The sequence below is a fragment of the Marmota marmota genome, unplaced genomic scaffold (assembly GCF_001458135.2).
Source record: "Marmota marmota marmota unplaced genomic scaffold, marMar, whole genome shotgun sequence".
NCBI lineage: Eukaryota > Metazoa > Chordata > Mammalia > Rodentia > Sciuridae > Marmota > Marmota marmota.
In genome coordinates, this window is record NW_026000185.1 from 20,550,502 (window position 1) to 20,569,337 (window position 18,836).

The 18,836-nt window shown below is 51.9% G+C and overlaps 1 protein-coding gene across 5 annotated transcripts; it reads right to left on the bottom strand.

Moving 5' to 3' along the window:
• Nucleotides 1–109: 109 nt before the first annotated feature.
• On the bottom strand, nucleotides 110–18,646 carry Taok2 (TAO kinase 2). Of its 5 annotated transcripts, none has more exons than XM_015491270.2 (19): nucleotides 17,601–18,646; nucleotides 14,374–14,540; nucleotides 14,124–14,195; nucleotides 13,927–14,028; nucleotides 13,404–13,449; nucleotides 13,171–13,267; nucleotides 12,922–13,035; nucleotides 12,734–12,825; nucleotides 10,618–10,711; nucleotides 10,439–10,520; nucleotides 9,478–9,645; nucleotides 9,060–9,338; nucleotides 8,736–8,897; nucleotides 6,813–7,178; nucleotides 6,516–6,719; nucleotides 5,950–6,189; nucleotides 2,607–2,819; nucleotides 1,437–1,619; nucleotides 110–1,354 (listed from the first exon to the last, which is right to left on the bottom strand). In XM_015491270.2, exons 2-19 carry the CDS (start codon nucleotides 14,503–14,505, stop codon nucleotides 833–835), a joined length of 3,168 nt encoding a protein of 1,055 aa, XP_015346756.1. In that variant the 5' UTR covers nucleotides 14,506–14,540; nucleotides 17,601–18,646; the 3' UTR covers nucleotides 110–832. The 5 variants fall into 5 exon arrangements, with proteins under 5 accessions (XP_015346756.1, XP_015346757.1, XP_015346759.1 ...); XM_015491271.2 differs by having other exon boundaries at nucleotides 9,060–9,320; nucleotides 17,601–18,372; XM_015491273.2 differs by lacking the exon at nucleotides 110–1,354 and adding an exon at nucleotides 1,756–1,861 and having other exon boundaries at nucleotides 1,477–1,619; nucleotides 17,601–18,377.
• Between the last annotated feature and the right edge of the window lie 190 nt (nucleotides 18,647–18,836).

The window sequence follows — 18,836 nt, forward strand, 5'->3', positions numbered from 1 at the left end:
ACTGGGTTCAATTCCTGGTATCAAAATAAATAAGTTACAAGTTAACACTATCAGTTGCCTCTGAACAGGCCTTCTCACGCAACTAAGACAGAAAGGGTGAGTCCTGGGATCTGTTAGAATAACCAACAGTTTATTAAAAGCTTGCCCTGGGGCTCTGTGCCAGCCCCACAGCTGAGAGGGGCTCCCATGACTGCCCCCAGGCCCAGGAGCAGCCCTTTTCAAGGTCCTTCCCTTGTTCCCCCGCCCCAGCCCTGACCCCAATTAAAAAAAAAAAAAAACAGGACAAGACGGCACAGGACGTCAGACAGCAACGGGGGAATGGAGAGACCCAGGCATCCTGACCCCAAGACCCCATCTTGATCCTTCTTTCCAAGGAAGGCCTTGCCTCCTATTCTCCCCGCTTCGGGTCCCAGACCCACTCTGCCACTTCCCAGGTCTGGGGGCCCTGTCGTCCCCAGTCCATGGCCCCATTGCAAGGGTAGTATAGTTCTCTGAATATAATATATCTAGACCCACCCTTCCCCTCCCCCAGGGGACTAGATGAATATTTGACACGCACATCTCCCTCCTTTCCCAGGCGGTGATGGAGGGAGACCCTGGCACCATGGTGGGGAAGCAGGGCTCCCGGTCAGCCTTGGGGCACTGATACCCAAGCTGGCCTGGGGCCACTGGCCAGCCCCAAGAAGCTCATGAGATGAGGAGGTTTGAGGGGAGCTGGAGCCAACATCATGTCCCCACCACCCTTGGGTGGGCCTCAAGCTTACTGCCTGCCAGGATCAGGCTCTGCCCACCCCTGCCCTTGCCCCACTCCTCTGCTCATTCACTCTGCACTTCAGGAGTAGAAGTGGGAGGAACCGTTGAGGATGTGGGAAGCAACACTGGTGCTGCGACTCAGAGGACCAGGCACTGCCGCAGCAGGGGGGCCCACGTTCTCACTGCCACAGCCCCCTGAGGCTGCCCGCCGCAAGGGCTGGGGGCTGTTTCTTAGCAGCAGCAGGGCTCCACCACGGGGTGTTCCACTCTGTGTTGGGGGCCCCAGCCAGTTTGGGGGACCTGGAGGAGCCAGTAGCGACGGCTGACGCCAGGCTGGCGGGGGCATGCCTGGTGGAGGAGGGCCATGGCTCCAGTGTGCCCCTGAGCGAGGAACTGGGCGGGAGGGCCAGGCAGGGGCAGGGGGTGGAGCTGGATAGCCCTGGGCAGCAGCCTCAGCTGGGATGCCCCCCAGAGCCATACTGGAGAAGCCCAGCCTCATGCTCTCAGCATCGAAGGCCTCGATCTCACGGGCCTGCCGCTCGAGCAAACTCCGGATTCGCTCGGAGCGCCCTGTCTGCAGGGCCAGCAGCTCTTCTTCCACCTGGGGCACCCAGAACAGGGGTTAGAGTCCCAGAGTAGGGAGCCTGCCCTCCCTACCGCATCCTGGAGGCCAAGCCCCTTACCCGTTGCTCCAGCAATGCCCGCCTCAGAGCTACTCTCTGCTCCAGTTCCCGCAGCTCCCTCTCATGCTGGCTCTCTGTGCGGATCTTGATCTTACTCTGGTAAGCATTGAGCAGCTCCAGCTCCTGTTGAAGCTGCTGCCGAAGAGCCTGGAACTCTGCCTCTTGGGTCTCATCAAGCCGGAGCTGGAGGATAGGGAGAACGAGTTTTAGGGACCTCCTCTCCCACCCCCAAAATCCTCCCCTGCCCCAGGTAGGCCTGGGCCCTAAGGTTGCAAGAAGCAGCGGTCTCAACATCTATCAAAATGGAAGATGGTCATACCCTGTGCACAGCAATTACACTTGCAGGAATCTATCCCCCAGGTATACTTGCACATGTGCTCGAGATGTTCACGGAAGCGTTGTGATAGCAAAATACTGGAAACAACCTAAATGTCCACCAATAAGGGATGGGTTAAATAAATTATGGTACAGCCATACCATGGAAAATTCTACACTGTAAAAAAAAAAAAAAAAAAATGAGATGTGTACTGACATGGAAAGATGTCCAAGAAATATTAAGTGGACAAAAGAGGTTAGAGAACTGTATGTAAATTGATTCCATTTGGTTAAAGTATGTATATAATTTTCCAAAAATGCATTGGAAAAAATCTAAATACACTTAATCATTAATAAGTTATCTCTGAGAGGTGGGACTGGGTGACAGAATGGGGCACCGATTCTTTGCACTTCATGTGCGTTTTAAGCAGCCCCACTCCAGTGTTGTGTGGGGTCAGTTTTTAGAACAGCAACCTTCCAAAACTGAAGTTTGACTAATTGGCCTGAGGGCCACACTCATGGTAAATTGCTCCTTGTGTACACATTAAATTAACTCAGGCCCAGGAAAAAATCAGAGCCATTTTCCTTGGTGGTTCTTGGTAGAGTAGGCAGGATGGCTTTGTTAAGACCTTAAGAAAATACTAAAAGAAATAAAACCATTGAGAAGAATATGAAATAACATAAACCATTGTTAGTGGAGTTTACAAACAGTAAACTTACAAACCTAAGAGTATCCAGGTTTCCCATGTACACAAAGCCCCAGCTCTGTTTACACCTCCTACCTTCCATTGCCCATAACTAAGCTGGAAATAGGCCAGCCTCTACTGTGCTCCCTCCCAGGCCCCCAGGCCTCACCGCCTGTGAGCTGAGCATCTCTGAGATGGACTGGTCATACTGCTCGGCCAAGATCGCCAGCTTTCGGGTCTGTTCTTCCTTGAGCCGCTTAAGGAGGCTCTTGTGCTGAGCTTTGGGCGTAGTCTCCAGCAAGTGTGCCCGCAGAGCCTTGTACTGCCGAGTCTGGATCTTACACGTCTCCTGGAACTGCTTCTTGATCTGCAGCTCCTTAGACTGTGCAGTGGATGGATCAAGGGGAAATGGGGACAGGGAGAGGGGAGAGGAGGAGAAAAAGGAGGAATAACCAGGGGAAAGGGGGAGAAGAGAAGGAGGAGAGGAGACAGAAGCAGAGACAGGGAGAGGGAGAGAAACAGAAAACATGTTAGACAGAGGGGGCGGGGGGAGCTGTATACAGACAGACATGGAGAGATGGGATTGTATTGAGAGAAATCAGGAAGGTCTCAACGGGCAAGAGATGTGGAGAAAACAAGGCAGGTTTCAAGAGCTCGTCCAGAGTTGGGTGGAAACCAAGAGGAATGTCAGAGTTCGCAGACAGGGAATCTTTAGAGGACTGAGTGCACAAAAGCAGCTTTGACCATGCAGAGGGAGAAAACGTGACTTTGGGACAGCTTGTGAGCAAATACAAGAATGTGCAAAGGAATGAGACTGAGTAACATAAAACACCCACAGGAGATGGCAACACAACTAAGAACAGACAGGAGGTCCCAGGTCCAGCACCTCAAGAGAGAAGGAAGGAAAGGAGAAGCACTGAGCAGAGAAATGGATAGAAGGGACTGGGACTACTCCGTTTTGAGCCACAGAAGGGAAAGGGGAAAGGGAGATGACCAGAAAGGGCCTGACAAGTTCAACAGGCCAGCAGCTGCCACCTGACCAGATCCACATTCCAGCCCAGCCCCTATGCATTCAGGTCCCATTCCAAGCCCACAACCAATCCCAGTCCCAGAGCCCACACAGCTCTGCCTGGCCCCTCGGCTCACCACCCTCAACTGTGGAGGGTTTCCAGCACCATCCCCCAGCCCTCTAGGCTAATGCCCGATGCAGGAGAGAGATGCAGCTCCCGAACAGAAGGGAACATGTAGGCAGTGGGTTGGGAGAAAAGGCAGGGAACAAGATGACCAAAGGACCTGGACCCTAAGGGCTCTCTGGAAGGGACCCACAAACAGGAGAACTATGGGACCAACAAGTTCCGTGGAAGTTCCTCAGGGGCCCAGAGCCCAGAGCCCAGAGCCCAGGGCTGGTGGTGGTCATGGTGCAATGAAGCTATGAGGCAGAGAGGATGAGGCTGAAGAGTGAAAGGGTTTGAGATAACGTAGATGGGGTGAAGAGGTCATGGAGCTGGGGGCCAAGGGTCCAGATTGGGGGCAAACCAGGGAGGCTAGGCGGCAGGACAAAGCAGACAGAGGCAGCCTGGGCCAAAGGTATAGTTCCGCTCAGATATTTTATTTGTGTTTGTCTTTTTTTTTTCTTCTTCTTCTTTTTTTTTTTTTTGGTGGGGGAAGGGGACAGGTTGGAAGGGAGACAGAAAAACAAAATCAAAGAGGAGAAAAAAAAACAAAAACAAAAACAAAAAAAACATGACTCTTCCCACCCAGCGCCACCCCTGGCCCCAGGCCTGCGTTAATGAGGGTGAGGATGAGCACACACACAGCGGGAGCACAGCAATAACTTAGGGGGGCAAAACACAAAGTGTGACTTCTGGACTCTGCAGTGGAGGCTGGCTGCTTGTCTAGAGGTCAAAGGGCTGGGCTTAGGGGAAGGAGGGAACATACTGAAGGAGGAGGTGAAGGGAGGGAAGGACTGGGAACTGGAGAAACGTCACTGAGTTGTGGGAGATAAAGTGCTTGATGCTCTAGATTTGGGCTGCAGTTGGTTACCTCCAAGGAGGCAGGGCCCGGAACTGGCGGGTCCGGGATCTCCGCCCAGCTAGAGTGCTTGGAGGTGGCTGGCGGGAGGCAGGGGGCCCAAATCTGCGTTGGCTGCGTGGTAGCAGCCGAGGGATCCGACTGGGCCTTTCACCCCGAAGTAGTCCCCAGCTGGCCAGTGTGTGGATGGCCCAGGGAGGCAGGCGGGAGGCTAAACCCTGGCTGGCCCGTGCTAGGCGCCAGTTCCAGCCCTTGCACAGAGCCCAGACCTTTGCCAACAGTGCTAGTGGGTGCTGAGCAGTGCGGGGATTGCCCTTCCGAGGCCCAGGGATAGGCAGACGGCTGCGGAAGCCATCCTTGTTGGTCTTGGGGTAGAGTGCAAATAGGCCCCGGTCCCCCACAGCCCCACAGCCCTGTAGGGCCCGGAAGGCCATGGGCGACAGGCGCAGCAGAACCCGCAACCAAAGACGAGAGATGCCCCGGCGCATCCGGGGGCCCTGCTGCCGTACCCACTTGCCCCCAGCTGCCATAGCTGCAAGAGGTAGAGCCAGGCCTGGCCAAGCTAGGAGCCAGGCAGCCCCAAGGCCCAGAGGCACACCCATAAGGCCTCGGCGCCAGCTCAAGCCCAGAACAGCCCCTAGTGCAGTTCCCTGGGCCAGGAGTAGGAACAGACTGGGGGGCAGGTGCAGGGCTGTACAAAGGAGCAGGTAAGAGGCCCCTAGGCCCACCAGGCCCACCTCAAGGGCCAGCAGAGCTGCTTGCAGGCCACCTCCCCCCTGGGCTGCCAACAGTGGGAGTAGAAGTAGTAGCAGTAAGGGCAGGAGGCCAGAGGAGGACCCCACTGCAAAGGAGAGGCCAGCCAGGAGGCCGTGGGACAGGAGTCCAGGGAGCTGGCTAGCAGGGCCAGGCCTCAGGTGTGGTGGAGGAGGCTCTGGAGGGATGTCTGGGGAAGGACAGCCATCTCCAGGATCCCTAGGGGTTCCAACTGGAGCGCCCTCTTCCTCCTCCTCCTCCTCCTCAGGGACTGGAGTGAGTGCTGGGCCCTGGACCCAGCCTAGCTCAAACTCCTCATCCAGAAGGCTCCCATCCTCCTTCCCCCACAGCCCCCACGCCCCAGCCTCCTCCTGGCCAATAATGCTTCTCTCCTGGGATGTCAGTGAGGGGACTCTAAGCTCCTCTATCTCCTCCTCAGGCAGATCCCAATATTCCTCATTAACTGGACTCCTATGTTTTTGTTGACTAGGACTAAGGGTTCCTGATTCTTCCCCCAAAATCCTCTGCTCCTCTGGCTCCAAGGTGGCCCCTTCCTTTCCCAGAATCGTTCTCTCTGGCATTGCTTCCTCCTCCTCTCCCAGAATCCTTTGGTCCAGGACTGCCTCCTGGCCAGATGAGCAGGGCTGCTCTTGACTAGGGGTGCCTGTGCTGGGTGGTCCCAGAGCCCCAGTAATGGGGAGGCCAGGGGGGCGCTGGCCTGCACGTACTTTGAGGCTCTTGGGTTGCTGGCGAACCTGGGCTGCATGCTTCTGCCGCAATTCTTGCTCACGTCGCTTGTTATACTCCAGTTGGTTGCCCAGTTCTGTCTGATGCTGTAGGCGGGTAAGCTCAGCCCGTGTGCGCTGGACGGCTTGGAGCTGCCGTAGCTCCAGCTCTCGGGTGGCCTCATGCTGCCGCAGCAGCAGCGCACACTCCAAGTCCTTCTGTGTCTGTTTCTTGTTCAAGTCCTGAGGCAGAAGGGAGGCAGGGCCCAGGGCCTGGTCAAGGAACCTTGCTGGTGTTCAGGAAGTAAAAGCCCAGCACTGCCTGGCACAGGGAGCTGGGAGTAGGGTAAAGATGAGGGCTGTCAGCTCTTGTCTGATCTGGGAACACAGACCTAAGGACATTATAGTAGGATCTGTGGGGATGGAAAGCAAGAGGAGTACTAAAGAGAAGCTAACCCACAGCACCATGAGGGCAGAGGGGGAAGAAGACTCAAGAGTGGCAAATGGAAAAGGAGAGGTTCTGGGAATCATGACTGGGCTAGAGAGGAAGGGCAGGTGGGGTACCCTACCTCTCGCAACAGGTCCTGGTCCAGGCTGTGACGGGCCAGTAGCATCTTGCGCTTGTACTGTCGACACTGCAGCTCAAAGTATTGGCGCTGTCGCCTTAGCAGCCCTGCTTCCTCCTCTGCCTGGCACTGTTGTAGCTGCTCCTTCTGCCGCAGCAGCCACTCGGCCTTCTCCCGCTTGGGTGTGCTGGGGTTCTCCTGGAGCTCCTGGGTGAGATCAATAGGAGAGCAGGGTCACAGTTAGCCTGCCTGCCCACTTGGCCTGCCATCAGCCTGCCCACTGTGGCAGTCCTAGCCCACCTCCTTTAGCTGTTCCTTCCGAAGCTTGTAGGTGCGCTTCTGTGCCTCCAGCAGGGCAGCTAGCTCTTTCTTCTGCTGTCCAAGGATGTGCTGCTGGAACTTTCGTTCCTCAGCCTGGGCAGCTCGTGCCTCCTTCTCACCAATGGCCTGGTGCCGCCGGGCCAGCTTTTCAGCCTCAGCTCCAAAGCCAGCCCGCTGTGCCTCGAGTTCCCTCTGCAGCCGTGCACTGTGCTCCTCACGTTCACCCCTCAGCCGGGACTCCAGGGCCAACAGCTGCTTCTGGTGCTGCCGCCGCATCCGCTTGTAGCCACTCAGCTGCTCCCGCAGGGCTGAGTCCTGCTCATGCTCCTGGATCTGACGGCTGACCTGGGTGGGAGAGAGAATAAGTGGGGGCCAGCCCCGGCCCCATCACCTTCATGCTCCCAGGAAGATCATGGATTTCAGACTCACTGGATTTGTTCTCATTGAGTACCTTCCTCACACTTAGCTTCTCTCAGCTGTTTCCTCAACCGGATAATGGAGACATTATCAACTCATGGGTTAGTGAGATCATATGATAAAAGGCACAGGGCCTCCCACAAAAACATGAACAATTAAAATTAGTTCAAAAAAATGAATAAGACAGCTAGGTGGAGTATGGAGGCTGGGGCAGGAGGATGGCAAATTAAAGGACAGCCTCAGCAACTTAGTGAGACCCTGTTCTCAAAACTTAAAAATAAAACAACACAGAATAACACAGACCTGGGCTCAAATCCCAGTTCTGCCATTTATCAACCATATGATCTCAAGCAGGTTAACTTCTCAAAGCATTCTTACCTTATCTGCTACATGGGGCAATAACACATCCTTTCAGGGGGCTGTGTAGACAAATTTGATACACAGGGAAAGCATCTCAAATTCTTGGGAATATGAAGTATTGGCATCTTAACCTTCAGCAACACAAGGAGCCAACTATGGTCCCAGGAGCTAAGCTGGGATATGGGTCCTGAGATGCTGGAACAGGAATACTGGTCCTGAATGTCTTCTCCAAAGTTTGACCTCTGGTCCCATCCTCAACTGCTCTGTTAGTTGGCCAAGACCTTGAAAGTCACAGACCTCTCTGTATGGTCTCATAAAACAACAAGCACTCCAGGAGCTGAATCACCAGCCACAGGGAGAGGATATAAGAACATATCAGATCTACCGACTGGCTGGCCTCTAAGGGGATTATCAGTACTTAAATTAAGCTTCAAGGGAATATGATCCAAAGGTTTATTAAAGGCATGAATGAAAAGCTAGGTTTTATGAAAACTCTAACATCTTATCCTGTGAACTGTGATAAAGATTGCCATGAATTGACTTTAGGAGAGGACCAAGGTTTTTCTAATAGGATTTGAGACCCACCACAGGTGCGCAGGGAAGCAGCACCTCTGAGCCACAGTGGCTCATTTCCCAAATGGGATCTGACCCTCTCTCTCCAGGACAACAGGAAACATTAAATGCAGGGGTATGGGTGGGCCTGGCAGCCAATCACCGAAGTGAAGCAGATCCACCTTCCCTCTGTGGCAGAAATTCATCAAGCTAGCATAACACCTTTCAGGAGTACCACAGCAGGTTGGATGTGACTGTGAATAAGGGCATGAAGCGTTTGACTGGCTAATAAAGCCTGGGAACACCCCCAGATGTTAATTCAGCCAGGCCACAAAAAATGGAAGTAAGAGTTTGCTAAGCTATGAATACCCAGACTGGGTAATGGGACCAAAACAGTGTGCAGGTAGAAGAGAGCAGAAGAGTCAACGAGAGAAGGCAAGAGACAGTAATAGAGAGTAGAATCTGCATTTAATCATAGGACACAAGGAACAGTCATTGCTGGGCTTAATTTGAAACATCCAGGTGATAGATAAAAGGACAGTGAACCAGATGAGTGAGGATGGCCACACTTACCAGGGAGGCAGTACGGATGGTGGCAAAGTGGTCCCGGTTGCGGCAATAGGCTCGGCGGCGGGCAGAAGAGGTGGTGGAGGTGGGAGCAGGGGCTGCAGGTGGCTGGAGCGGGCCTGGGGTTATCTCTGGCTGGTAGGGGTCATCATACAGGTTATCAGAGCCCTAGAGGAGTGTAAGGTGGAAAGGATAGCTGAGGTTCAGAAGACACTGGGCCCAAAGAGAGTTATCAGAGGGGACTTGTTCAAACTTAGAAAGGAGGAGCAATCAGGCTGAGAGAGGAAGAGCTGGGAACTCAGCCACTTGTCCCTCAGGCCTGCTACATACCGGCAACCTGTGGATGATGGAGCTGTGGGAGGTGACTGTGTGTTCCCCCTCCTGCATCATGGCCATCTCTCGGGCTTCAGGGCCTTCCTCTTCCTCCTCTTCTTCTTCCTCCTCTTCCTCATCCTCCTCATTGTCTGAGGCATCTGCTAGGCTGTTGACTGAGCTGCTCTGGCTGGAGGCGCTGATGGACATGCTAGGCACTGAGTGGCTACTCTCTAGACTGGTCAGTGTCCCCGCCCGGTGCATGTAGGGCTCTGCTTCCTGTGAACAGGGCGTGGGCTGTTGGGCAGGGAAGGGGAAGGACAAAGGGAGTGTGCATGGAGGTAGCACAAGGAGACAGAGGGTCTGAAGAAAGGTGGGGAAGTGGGACTAAGCCCAGCATGGGGTTTAAGGAAGGTGGCAGGGCAAGTTGGGTCACCTCCTCTTCTTCTGGGGCCTCAGTGCCAGGGCCATTAGGTGCCTCTTGGAACAGTATCTTCTTCATCTTGCGGTACTGCAGGTTGTCCAGTTCCCGCACAGCATCCTTAGTCCTCTGGATTAGGTCCATGATGACTGTAGGTGGCCGCTCCCGGAGCACAAAGCGGTGCTGGGGAAAGAGAACACTGAGGGCTGCTGCTAACTCCCCCATAAGCCATGGTTCTTGGCATTTCCTCTGCCCCGAGGCCCATACCCACTAAGGGATGATGCTGGCCTTGTCTCAACTGCTCCTCCTCCAACAATTTTCTCCACCACCCAGTCTACTCTCCAGTCTCGAGTTCCTCCAGGAATGGCTGATAGGTAAGTCAAGAGATCCGGATTCTAGTCCAGCTCCAATAATCAAAATGCTATGAAACCTTAGACATGTGACAAGGTCTCTTTAGGCCTCATAAAGTTTCTCACAACTATAAAACAAGTAGGTCAAACTAGATAGTCTAAGTCAGTTCCCAAGTAGGGCTACTAAGGTTCCCCTAGATCTGTGAAAGCAAAGAGGCCCCACTAATTTTGCCAATTCAAAACCTAAGGGAAATCATACATTTACCCATGATAAGGCTACACGGGCTTTGGATTTGAATTAGAACAGATCAGTGTGGTAACCCTTGTTATCGCATGCTGACCAGAAGCTCTGGTTGGCAATTATATACATCTTTGATTAATAAAAGATGGAAAAACAAATTATTATTTAATAAATTAAGGTATTAGTTAATAAACTTTATTACTTCATAAATTAAGGAAGACAAAATCTTACAAAACAGAAAGTCTATCAGGTATAGGGGCTGAAGTGGAAACTCATAAAAAAAGTTCTTGATAGAGGAAGAACTGGGAACCACTCATTTCACTAAGGGTTTCTGCGGCTCTACCAAGCTACAGTTCTAGAATACTGTAGGCCAGCAAACACTCACCTTCAGAAGAACCTCTGAGGTTGGTCTGTCTTGAGGGATTTTCTGAAGACAGGAGTCAACAAAATTCCGGAAGTACTCAGACCTAGATGTCAGAGAAAATGGAAGACAGGTAAGGAGGGCATAAGCCAGGCAGCCTAACTCCATGGTTAACCCCTGGGCCCAGGAATCCCAGTCCTCACCAGTGTCCTGACTGGAGCACGGGGGACTCATTCTGTGCAATGTGGTATAAGGCACTCATCGCATTCATGTTAAACAGTGGTGGTTTCCGTTCCGCTAGAAAAAGGTCAAGGGGTAGAAGGTGAGAAATGGCATGTGAGCAAAGGAGAACACAGAGAACATGGGGTCAAATCCCAGTTCTCTTGCTACATGGCCTTGAGCAATGCCCATAATCCTATTCAGTCTCAATACCTTCATCTGTAAAATCCAACACTCATCCTCTGTGTTGCACACGGGTGGAGCAGGGATAAAAGAAAATAACCTACACAAAAGCACCAAAAACAGGCAGAAGGGAGCCCATTCACTTATTGGCCCACTAATACTTACTGGATACCAAATAAGAACAAAAAACTTGCTAACTATTATGGTACAGGAAGATAAGAAAATACAAGATTCAGGTCTTCAAGGAACTTCCTTGCCTTCAAGGAACTTCCAATCTAAAAATTAATTAGAATTTAATTAGAACTGAACAAGTAACACTGAGTTAAAGGTGTTAACTAGAGTAAGGGAGAAAAAGGTGAACGTCTGGAAGGTTGACAGTGTAATGGGCCTTTGAGCTAGTACCTTCCAAGGGAATTCAGGGAATGTCTTTTGGAAAAAGGGATGTTGGGAGGTAGACTTTACATCAGAAATTGTGACCCAGAAAAATGTTTTGTTATTTATGCTTTTGGCCTTAACAGTGATTTTTAAAAATTAATTGCAAATAATACCTCAATAATAATCTAAATTTCTCTTAAAAAATATGACCTGGTGAAACTGAGTCTACATTCCTACATTTACAATGAGCTGGAGCTAAGCCTTCCTCCTATGGGAATGCCAGTTTCTAGTGTGCCATACCTTCTTCCACAATGCTTCTCTGATACTAAGTATGCCACTTATAATTAGACTTGATGTGGTTCCCGCCCCACCAACAGTAGAACTATTTCTCTGGATCCATGTCTCTACCAAAAGGTAGGAATACAATGAATTGATCTAGCTTTGTCTTCTATGTGACCTGTTTCTATGACCCACTGACCCCGGCCGCAAATAGTAAATGGACTATGGAAATGGAGGGAAATGGCACATCCAAATATCTGATCTCAGGCACAGGGCTTGATATAAACCAAGGCAAGAAAGTGGGAAATTTCACAACCAGGGGATAGATCCTGTGAAGGAGAGAGCCAGCTTCTAGGAGCAGAGCCCCTTGTCTGGTGTAAGGAAGGACCCCATCAATGATCCCCACTGGCTTCAGTCTTGCAGGCAATGAGGAGCCACTGATGGCTGAGTAGGGAGTGAAATGACTGCACTGAGCTTAGGCAAATCTCTCTGGCACCCATATTCAAGACAGACTAAAAGGGAGAAGAAACCAGTAGTAGAAAAGAGCACTCCAGGAAATTGTTGGTAAGAGCAACTAACAGCAACTCTTGGACAACTGGCAATGAGTTGGAAGTTTTTACCTCATTTAATGGTTGCTTCAGTAGTGTGGGATGCAGGGATGAGAACCCTGACATGGCTTTAATAAGTGCTCATGAACTCACTTGGGCCTAATTCTTGAGTCTTCTTACTCTTCTGCATTACATTGCTTCAGTCGCCCGTGCTTGCTCTTACCTGTACATGCTGCTCTGGAACCTTCTTCCTCTACCCTTCCAGCAGCTATTATTTGTCTTGTGGGTCTGTTTAAACATCTCTATAAGGAGGCCTTCCTCAGCCCCTAAACTAGGTCAAATCCATTGTTTTATGTCTGTACCACTCCTGGAGCTTCACTATTCAGCTTTCATCACACAAAGAGAAAACATGTCTGGCTTTCTCAACTCAAATGTAAGTTCCATGAGGGCAGGAACCTCATTCACTACCATGTCCTCAGAACCTAGCACAGGGCATGCCACACAGCACACACTCAAAGGAGTGATGACTACTACAAAATATTTAGGTCGAAGAATTGGCAGAATTTGAGAGTTGCTTGAATTAGGAATCCATGGTAGAATCAAAATGTACAGAAGCTTGGAAGGCCTTGGGATCCCATCCTCCTAGGATAGGGATAATAACACAAAGGAGCCAAGAAGAAAGAGGATAAGGGAGCAGCCAGGAGGACATCCTTACCTAGCTCGATGCAGGTTATCCCCAAGGACCAGACATCTACTTTGCCATCATACTGCCCCTCATCCATTGCCAGGATCACTTCCGGAGCCATCCTGGGAGAATTGTCAGGACAGAAAGGCTTTAAACCACCCCAGCAACACTTACCCCCAACACCCCAGCTTTCTCTACTTACCACCACTCTCACTCACCAGTATGGGGTGCCCACAAAGGAGTTGGCGGGTGCCATGATGGACGCAGAGCCAAAGTCCCCCAGCTTCACTAAGCCTGGCTCTGAGAGAAGGATGTTTCCAGCCTTTACATCCCTGTCAGAGGCAAAGTTCAGGGATGAAATGTGTCTCAAGACAGGGGATTTAACAGTTTCGAAGAAGACTATAACCCAGTAAAATGAGTGGTGTCAGTCAGATGATGGTACCCAGCCACTGTCAGTACTCCTATACCTATGAATCATGTTGTGGGAGTGCAGATACGCCAGGCCCTGAAGTGCTCCGTGGGTCACAGCTGCAATTTCTACCTCCTGAAGGGGCTTCTTGTGCACTGATGAGGGAGGGAGGGAGGGAAAATATCAAGTTAAGGAAGCTCACATTAAGGACTGGAATAAACTCCCTTTGTCCCTCCCCTATAGCTTCTCTATTCTTTTTGATCCCCATATATTGGCTATCTTGTCACTTACCTTCTAGAAGGTCTGAAGCTGAGCCCAGGCAATATTCCATCACCAGCTAAGGAAGGGGCAAGCATTAGATCAGAAAATCCTGACCATTCCTGGCCCAGCTCCCTTAGGCAGAGATTCAAAACAGAGCTTCCTTATCTATCTCTGACTTAGGCAATAGCCCATGAGGAAGGGCAACCAGAGAAAATGAGGTGGCAGTAGGAGAGATCCTACAGTCAGGCCTTTCCTAGAAAGAGCCCAAGACACTCACCACTACTCCCATCTGGATCCCTTTAAAGCCCCATTCAATCTCTACCTCCTCAAGCCCATATGCACTTTTCTGGCTGCTAACAGTCTATTTCATTCCTTGGACCAACCTCTCCTTTTAGATCAATCCTGCTACTCAAGGGTTGGCCTTAAGAATACAGTAGTCAGGAAAGACTTTCTCCTTCCAAAGATCTTTGAACAGGGCGCACTTAGACTGAACCAGGACAAGATAAGACTGAGTAGGGATAAACATTAGGACAGAGTACAAGAGCCAGCTCACCCAAGCCGTGTGCTCCCTCAGGTAACAGCCCCGGTACTGAATGGTATTGGGATGCCGGAGCTTCTGTAAGAACCGCACCTCCTTGATGATGTCCTGCCATTTCTAGGAAGAGGCCAGAGTAGAAGGGGGTCACCCAGTGTGCACCTTGCAACTGGGGTTCCCTCCCAACCAAGATGGTCTTAGTGAGCCTGACTCACCTCATTTGATTGCTTTCCGCTATAGGACATCTTCTTGATGGCCACCACCTCACTATTCCGGACATCCCGGGCCTAGAGAATCAGACCAGAGGGTAGTGAAGACCCCCACTGAGCACAAGGCAGAGAAGGCTTGCTGGCTGAGTTGAAGAGGGCAGGGAAGGTTAGAGTGGCGTAGGAAGGCTGTCTAGAGGTCTATAGAGTTAAGAATAGAGTCCTCTCCCCTGCTTTACCCTCTCAAAACCCCACTCACAAAGTACACAGCTCCAAAGCTGCCATGGCCAATTTCCCGGAGGTCAGAGAAGAGCTTTTCAGGGTCATCCTTGAAGAAGAGTTCAGCTACATCTGGGTCCTTCAGGCTCCCGGCCCGGCCCCCAGCTGGCATGGCGGCCCCTGGGGCCCCTGAGAGTGGGGCCTGGCCTAGAGAATAGAGATGGGAATCTTAGAGCAAGGACGGGGTCTTCCGGAAGAGGAAGGAGCCCCCTCAAGTTTCTGCTTTCTCCTCCCCTCATTCACTGATGAGGGGGAGGCACTGCTGAGGAAGGGCAAGGGGAGATTAGGAAGAACATCAAAGCTCCAAAAAAAAAAATGAAGTTGCCCTGGCAACCAGATCACGGGGGCCGGGTCCCTGGAGTCCCTAAAACTGGTAGGAAGACTCTGGGAAGCTAAGCATCCTCACCACCACTCTCAGCCCTCAACAAGTTTCCATTTCCCTATACCTGTTATTTTCCCTCAAAGAGAAACAGGCCTCCCTGCCAGATCCCCACATGTCCTATCCCAAGTCCCAAACCCCACTGATTTCCATGTACCTTCCTCTTCCCCTTGATGTTGCGGCCCCCTCCTCCCTCAACCTCTCACACCCTGAAAAAGAACAGGAAACAGCCAAGCCGGAGATGGTGGAAATCCGGCCATTGTTGTAAATGGGGACTGGCCCATGGGGGCCAGGAGACTCACTCTCAAAAAAGGGTAGAAGACACTGCAGCAAGGAGGAGTTCTAGAACAGGAAAGACAGTAATATAAATGATACCTGGCTTTGAGGGCCTCTCTGGGATCTGGATTGCCCCCCTTATCCAGTCCAACTGCTTGAGCAACACACCCAAGTACAGGCATTTACTGGGTACAAACAACATTTACTGGGCATGGATAGTAAACACCTCACACACATCATCTCATTCAATCCTTGCCATAACCTTATGAGGAAAGTATTATCATTACCCCTTTTTTACAGATTAGGAAACAGGCTCAGAAAGGTTAAGGGACTTGCCCAAAGTTGGTCTACCACCACCACCACCACCACCAGGCTTTCAGAACAGCCCTATGAAACCAGCAGGGCAGGATCAGGATCACCATTTCCCAGGTGAAGTCACTGAGGCAGAGAGGAAAAAAGAATTCTCCAAGGTCAGAGAATAGGACCTTCTCTTCTTATCAAGCCTGCATGCTCAATATTTTCTCAGCTTGCCACTCCAAGCTCAGCCACCCTCCTGCAGGAAGCCTCCACTGACCAGCTTTTGGGGAAAGTTCCCAGAGTACTCAAACACCCAAAGAGAGTTCCTGGAGGGCATTAGAACCAGGACTTTAGAGGGGCTTCTAGGGGAAGTTCCTAGCTAAACACTTATCAGGATTTAGGCACAAAGAAGCCTTCAGCAGAGCTGGACTCCCAGGGCAGAATTTTAGTTACTTAAAAGCACCCAACAATTTTAGCATGTAATTATATTCTGTCGTGCATTGTTTCCTGTTGTGTTGTTAATTTTGTCTCCTCAGCCCAACTGGAAGCTGGAGGGCAAGGAGGGAGCCTGACTCTCCAGTGGGCCCCCAGGGTGCCGAGGGCTCAGAATAGCCTGGGAGATTGATTGATTGCCCTCAGCCCAGCCCTCAGCAGCTTCCAGGCTGCTCAAAGCAGGCCCCCTTCTCCCTTCTGCCAGCAATGGTGCCAAGCATCTCTCACCCCACCGCACACCCACACGCAAAGGCAGGTGCTCACAACTTGCCAAGGGAATCTTCCTGACCTCTTTACCAGCACTGAGCCCAAGACGGCTAATCCAAAACCCCAGGCCACACGAAAGGGGTGCCAGCCATTGGCAAAACATCACACAGGTCCTCTTCCTCACAATAACAAACATTTGAGCAATCATTAAGATCTGTGCTAAATCACAACCACCCTTTAAGACAAATAACGTTATCTCTGCCCTGCAGACAAGGAACACCAAATCTGCCTGTGTTTAAGCTGTACCACTAGCACATCCCATCTGCAATGTACAGCAACAGGGCTTTGAATAAGTTCCTAATACTTCTCGGTCTTCTCTTACATTAAATGGATTACAGCATGGGACTGTTGTGAGATTTTAATGAGATCTCATACTTAGGAACACTGTGCAGACACTCAACATATGGATTTTTCCTTCTCTGACCCCAGGGTTGCCACAAGGCTTTAATCCTTTGGGGGATTTGGCTTTAACTGTTAAGAGAAGCCACTATGGCCCTCATTTATTAGAACAGAGAGCCTTCTTAAAAACCCAAGCCAAAGACTGGGATCAGGGTAAAGATGAAGGTCACAGTATATACAAAAATCCATAAGGCAGAGGCAGGAGCCAGAGCCTCCAATCAGGCAAAGCTCCTGAGTATAGCCCTCCTGCAAAGGAAGCTCATTTCATTCCCATTTTTAAATCTCACCTCAATTCATTCTCCTATGGATCCCTGGCCAAGCCCAGGTCAGAAGAAAAGAGATAGCAAGAAACAGGTATAGATCAGGGGAGCAAAACTTGATGGAGTTCTTGGGTAAAAATCCCCATTCTGACACTATGTGACCTTGGGCAACCTCTCTGGGCCTCAATGTTCTTAACTGTAAAACGGGAAGACAGCAATAAAGGTGAATGGTGGTGGTTTCACATGAGAATGGGTATAAAAATACTTTGTAAAGATAGACCCACTGACAAATATATGAGATTATACCATCATAATTAAGAGGCAGAAAAGAAGGTAACTGTAGCTGGGGGAGTATTGCCAAGCGCCCCCTCCCACCCACACTTCTTTGCAAGGACAAGAAACCCAACCACACCAAGCCTGAAAAGCAGATAAGCAGACCCACCACGGGATTCAGAGGCATAGGAATCAACACCCCAGAGCAGGAAAAAGGGAATCATGGAGGAAAAGAGGTGGCTGGGAGAGGCAAAGTGAACAGGGTGAGAGGACATGAAGGCTGCAAACCCATCTGATTAGCTCAATCACCCTAGGGCGTGACCCCTGCTGACATCAAAGACCCTGTCACCCACCTGGGTTCCCCATCAACCAGGCACAATGAAGGAAAGAGGAAGTGGCAGAGGGTGGCAACAGAAGGCAAGGCTAGGCAGAGGCTGACCACTGACCAGCCAGGCTTCCCCATCCTGAGGAGAGAGCCCATCCAGGCCTAGCTTCTCAGAAAGGATCACCCTTTCTTTTCAGTGCTAGACACAGGGACCCGCGCCCCTGCACCCCATGTCTCACCTGGTAGGGGTCACTATGGTGCCCCAGCGCCTCCGCTTCCGCCTGGAGTCCTCCAGCGGCTCTGCCAAGCAGGGAGAGGGGCAAGGAGACCTCTCCCCTTGCCACCTCTTCCTCAGCTTTCGCCCTTCCTGAGGGGCGGACCCGGGAAGCCTCCCCTGGAGGGGAGGGGGTGACAACCTGATCTGACCTCGCGGTCCAGTCCTCCCCCAACTCGAGGGCGACAGTTGCTGAATCCCGGATTTGATTGTGGGGTATGAACCCCGAATATTTGCACGGGGATAAAATGAATCCGATATTTGAACACCTGGGGAATGAACCCCGGATAGTGGTGCACGCGGGGGCCTGAACCCCAAGATATTTGAAATTCTATAAAACAGAGACCCAGGTTTAGAGAGGTTGGGACTCGAGTTCAAGCTACCTGGAATATGAGGACTGATACCTGGGTATCTGAGAAGCAAGGGGCCAAGCCCGGAAATTTGGGACCCAAGGGCCTGAGCCCCAGATCTTCGGCCACCTACAGGGGGCCCACCCCTAGGACGTCCGGCAGCACGGCCCCACTCACGCCGGGGTCCGAGAGTGACAGCCCCCACTCCCGCCCTGGACTCCTCCCTCCCCCCTCCTCTCTCCGGAGGACTACTGAAAGACTGTAGCTAAGGCGCTGATGACGGTCCCCGCGCCCTCTCTCCCTCTCCTCTTCTCCGTCTCTCGGCACCACAGCCCCGGTCTCGTCCCGGTCTCCCTCTCCCTCTTCCTCCCAATTCCAAGATGGAGACCGGGCGGGAGCGCGCAGGCGCGGTAGGGACGCCGGGCCAGGGAGGGCGGGGTCCCAAAGCAGCAGCCCCGCCCCTCTTTCCTTAAGGCCGGTGCCCGGGAGCCAGGCAGCCACCCAGCCAGAATGCGCGCGCGCCCCGCCACGCGGACCCTGGGTGGGAGGAGGCGGGTAGCTGGGGTAGACTTGCAGGGGGAGGAGCCCAGCGCGCGGTCCGACGACTGATGGTGGAGAAAGCTGAGGCGCATGCGTTTGCCCCGCCTTAGCTCTGTGCCTGAGCCTGTTGCTAGGGGAAGCTTTGAGGGGGCGCGGGTGGAAGGAAAGAGGCCGTGATTTGCGCCTGCGTGCAGCGTAGAAGCTGGGAGGGGTAAGGGAAAGCTGCTGCTGCGAGCGGAAAAGGCGGGAAAGTGGACCTTCCAGAGGTTAGTAAGCATCCAGCCTGGACATGGGTCCCCAAGGGTGAGGAA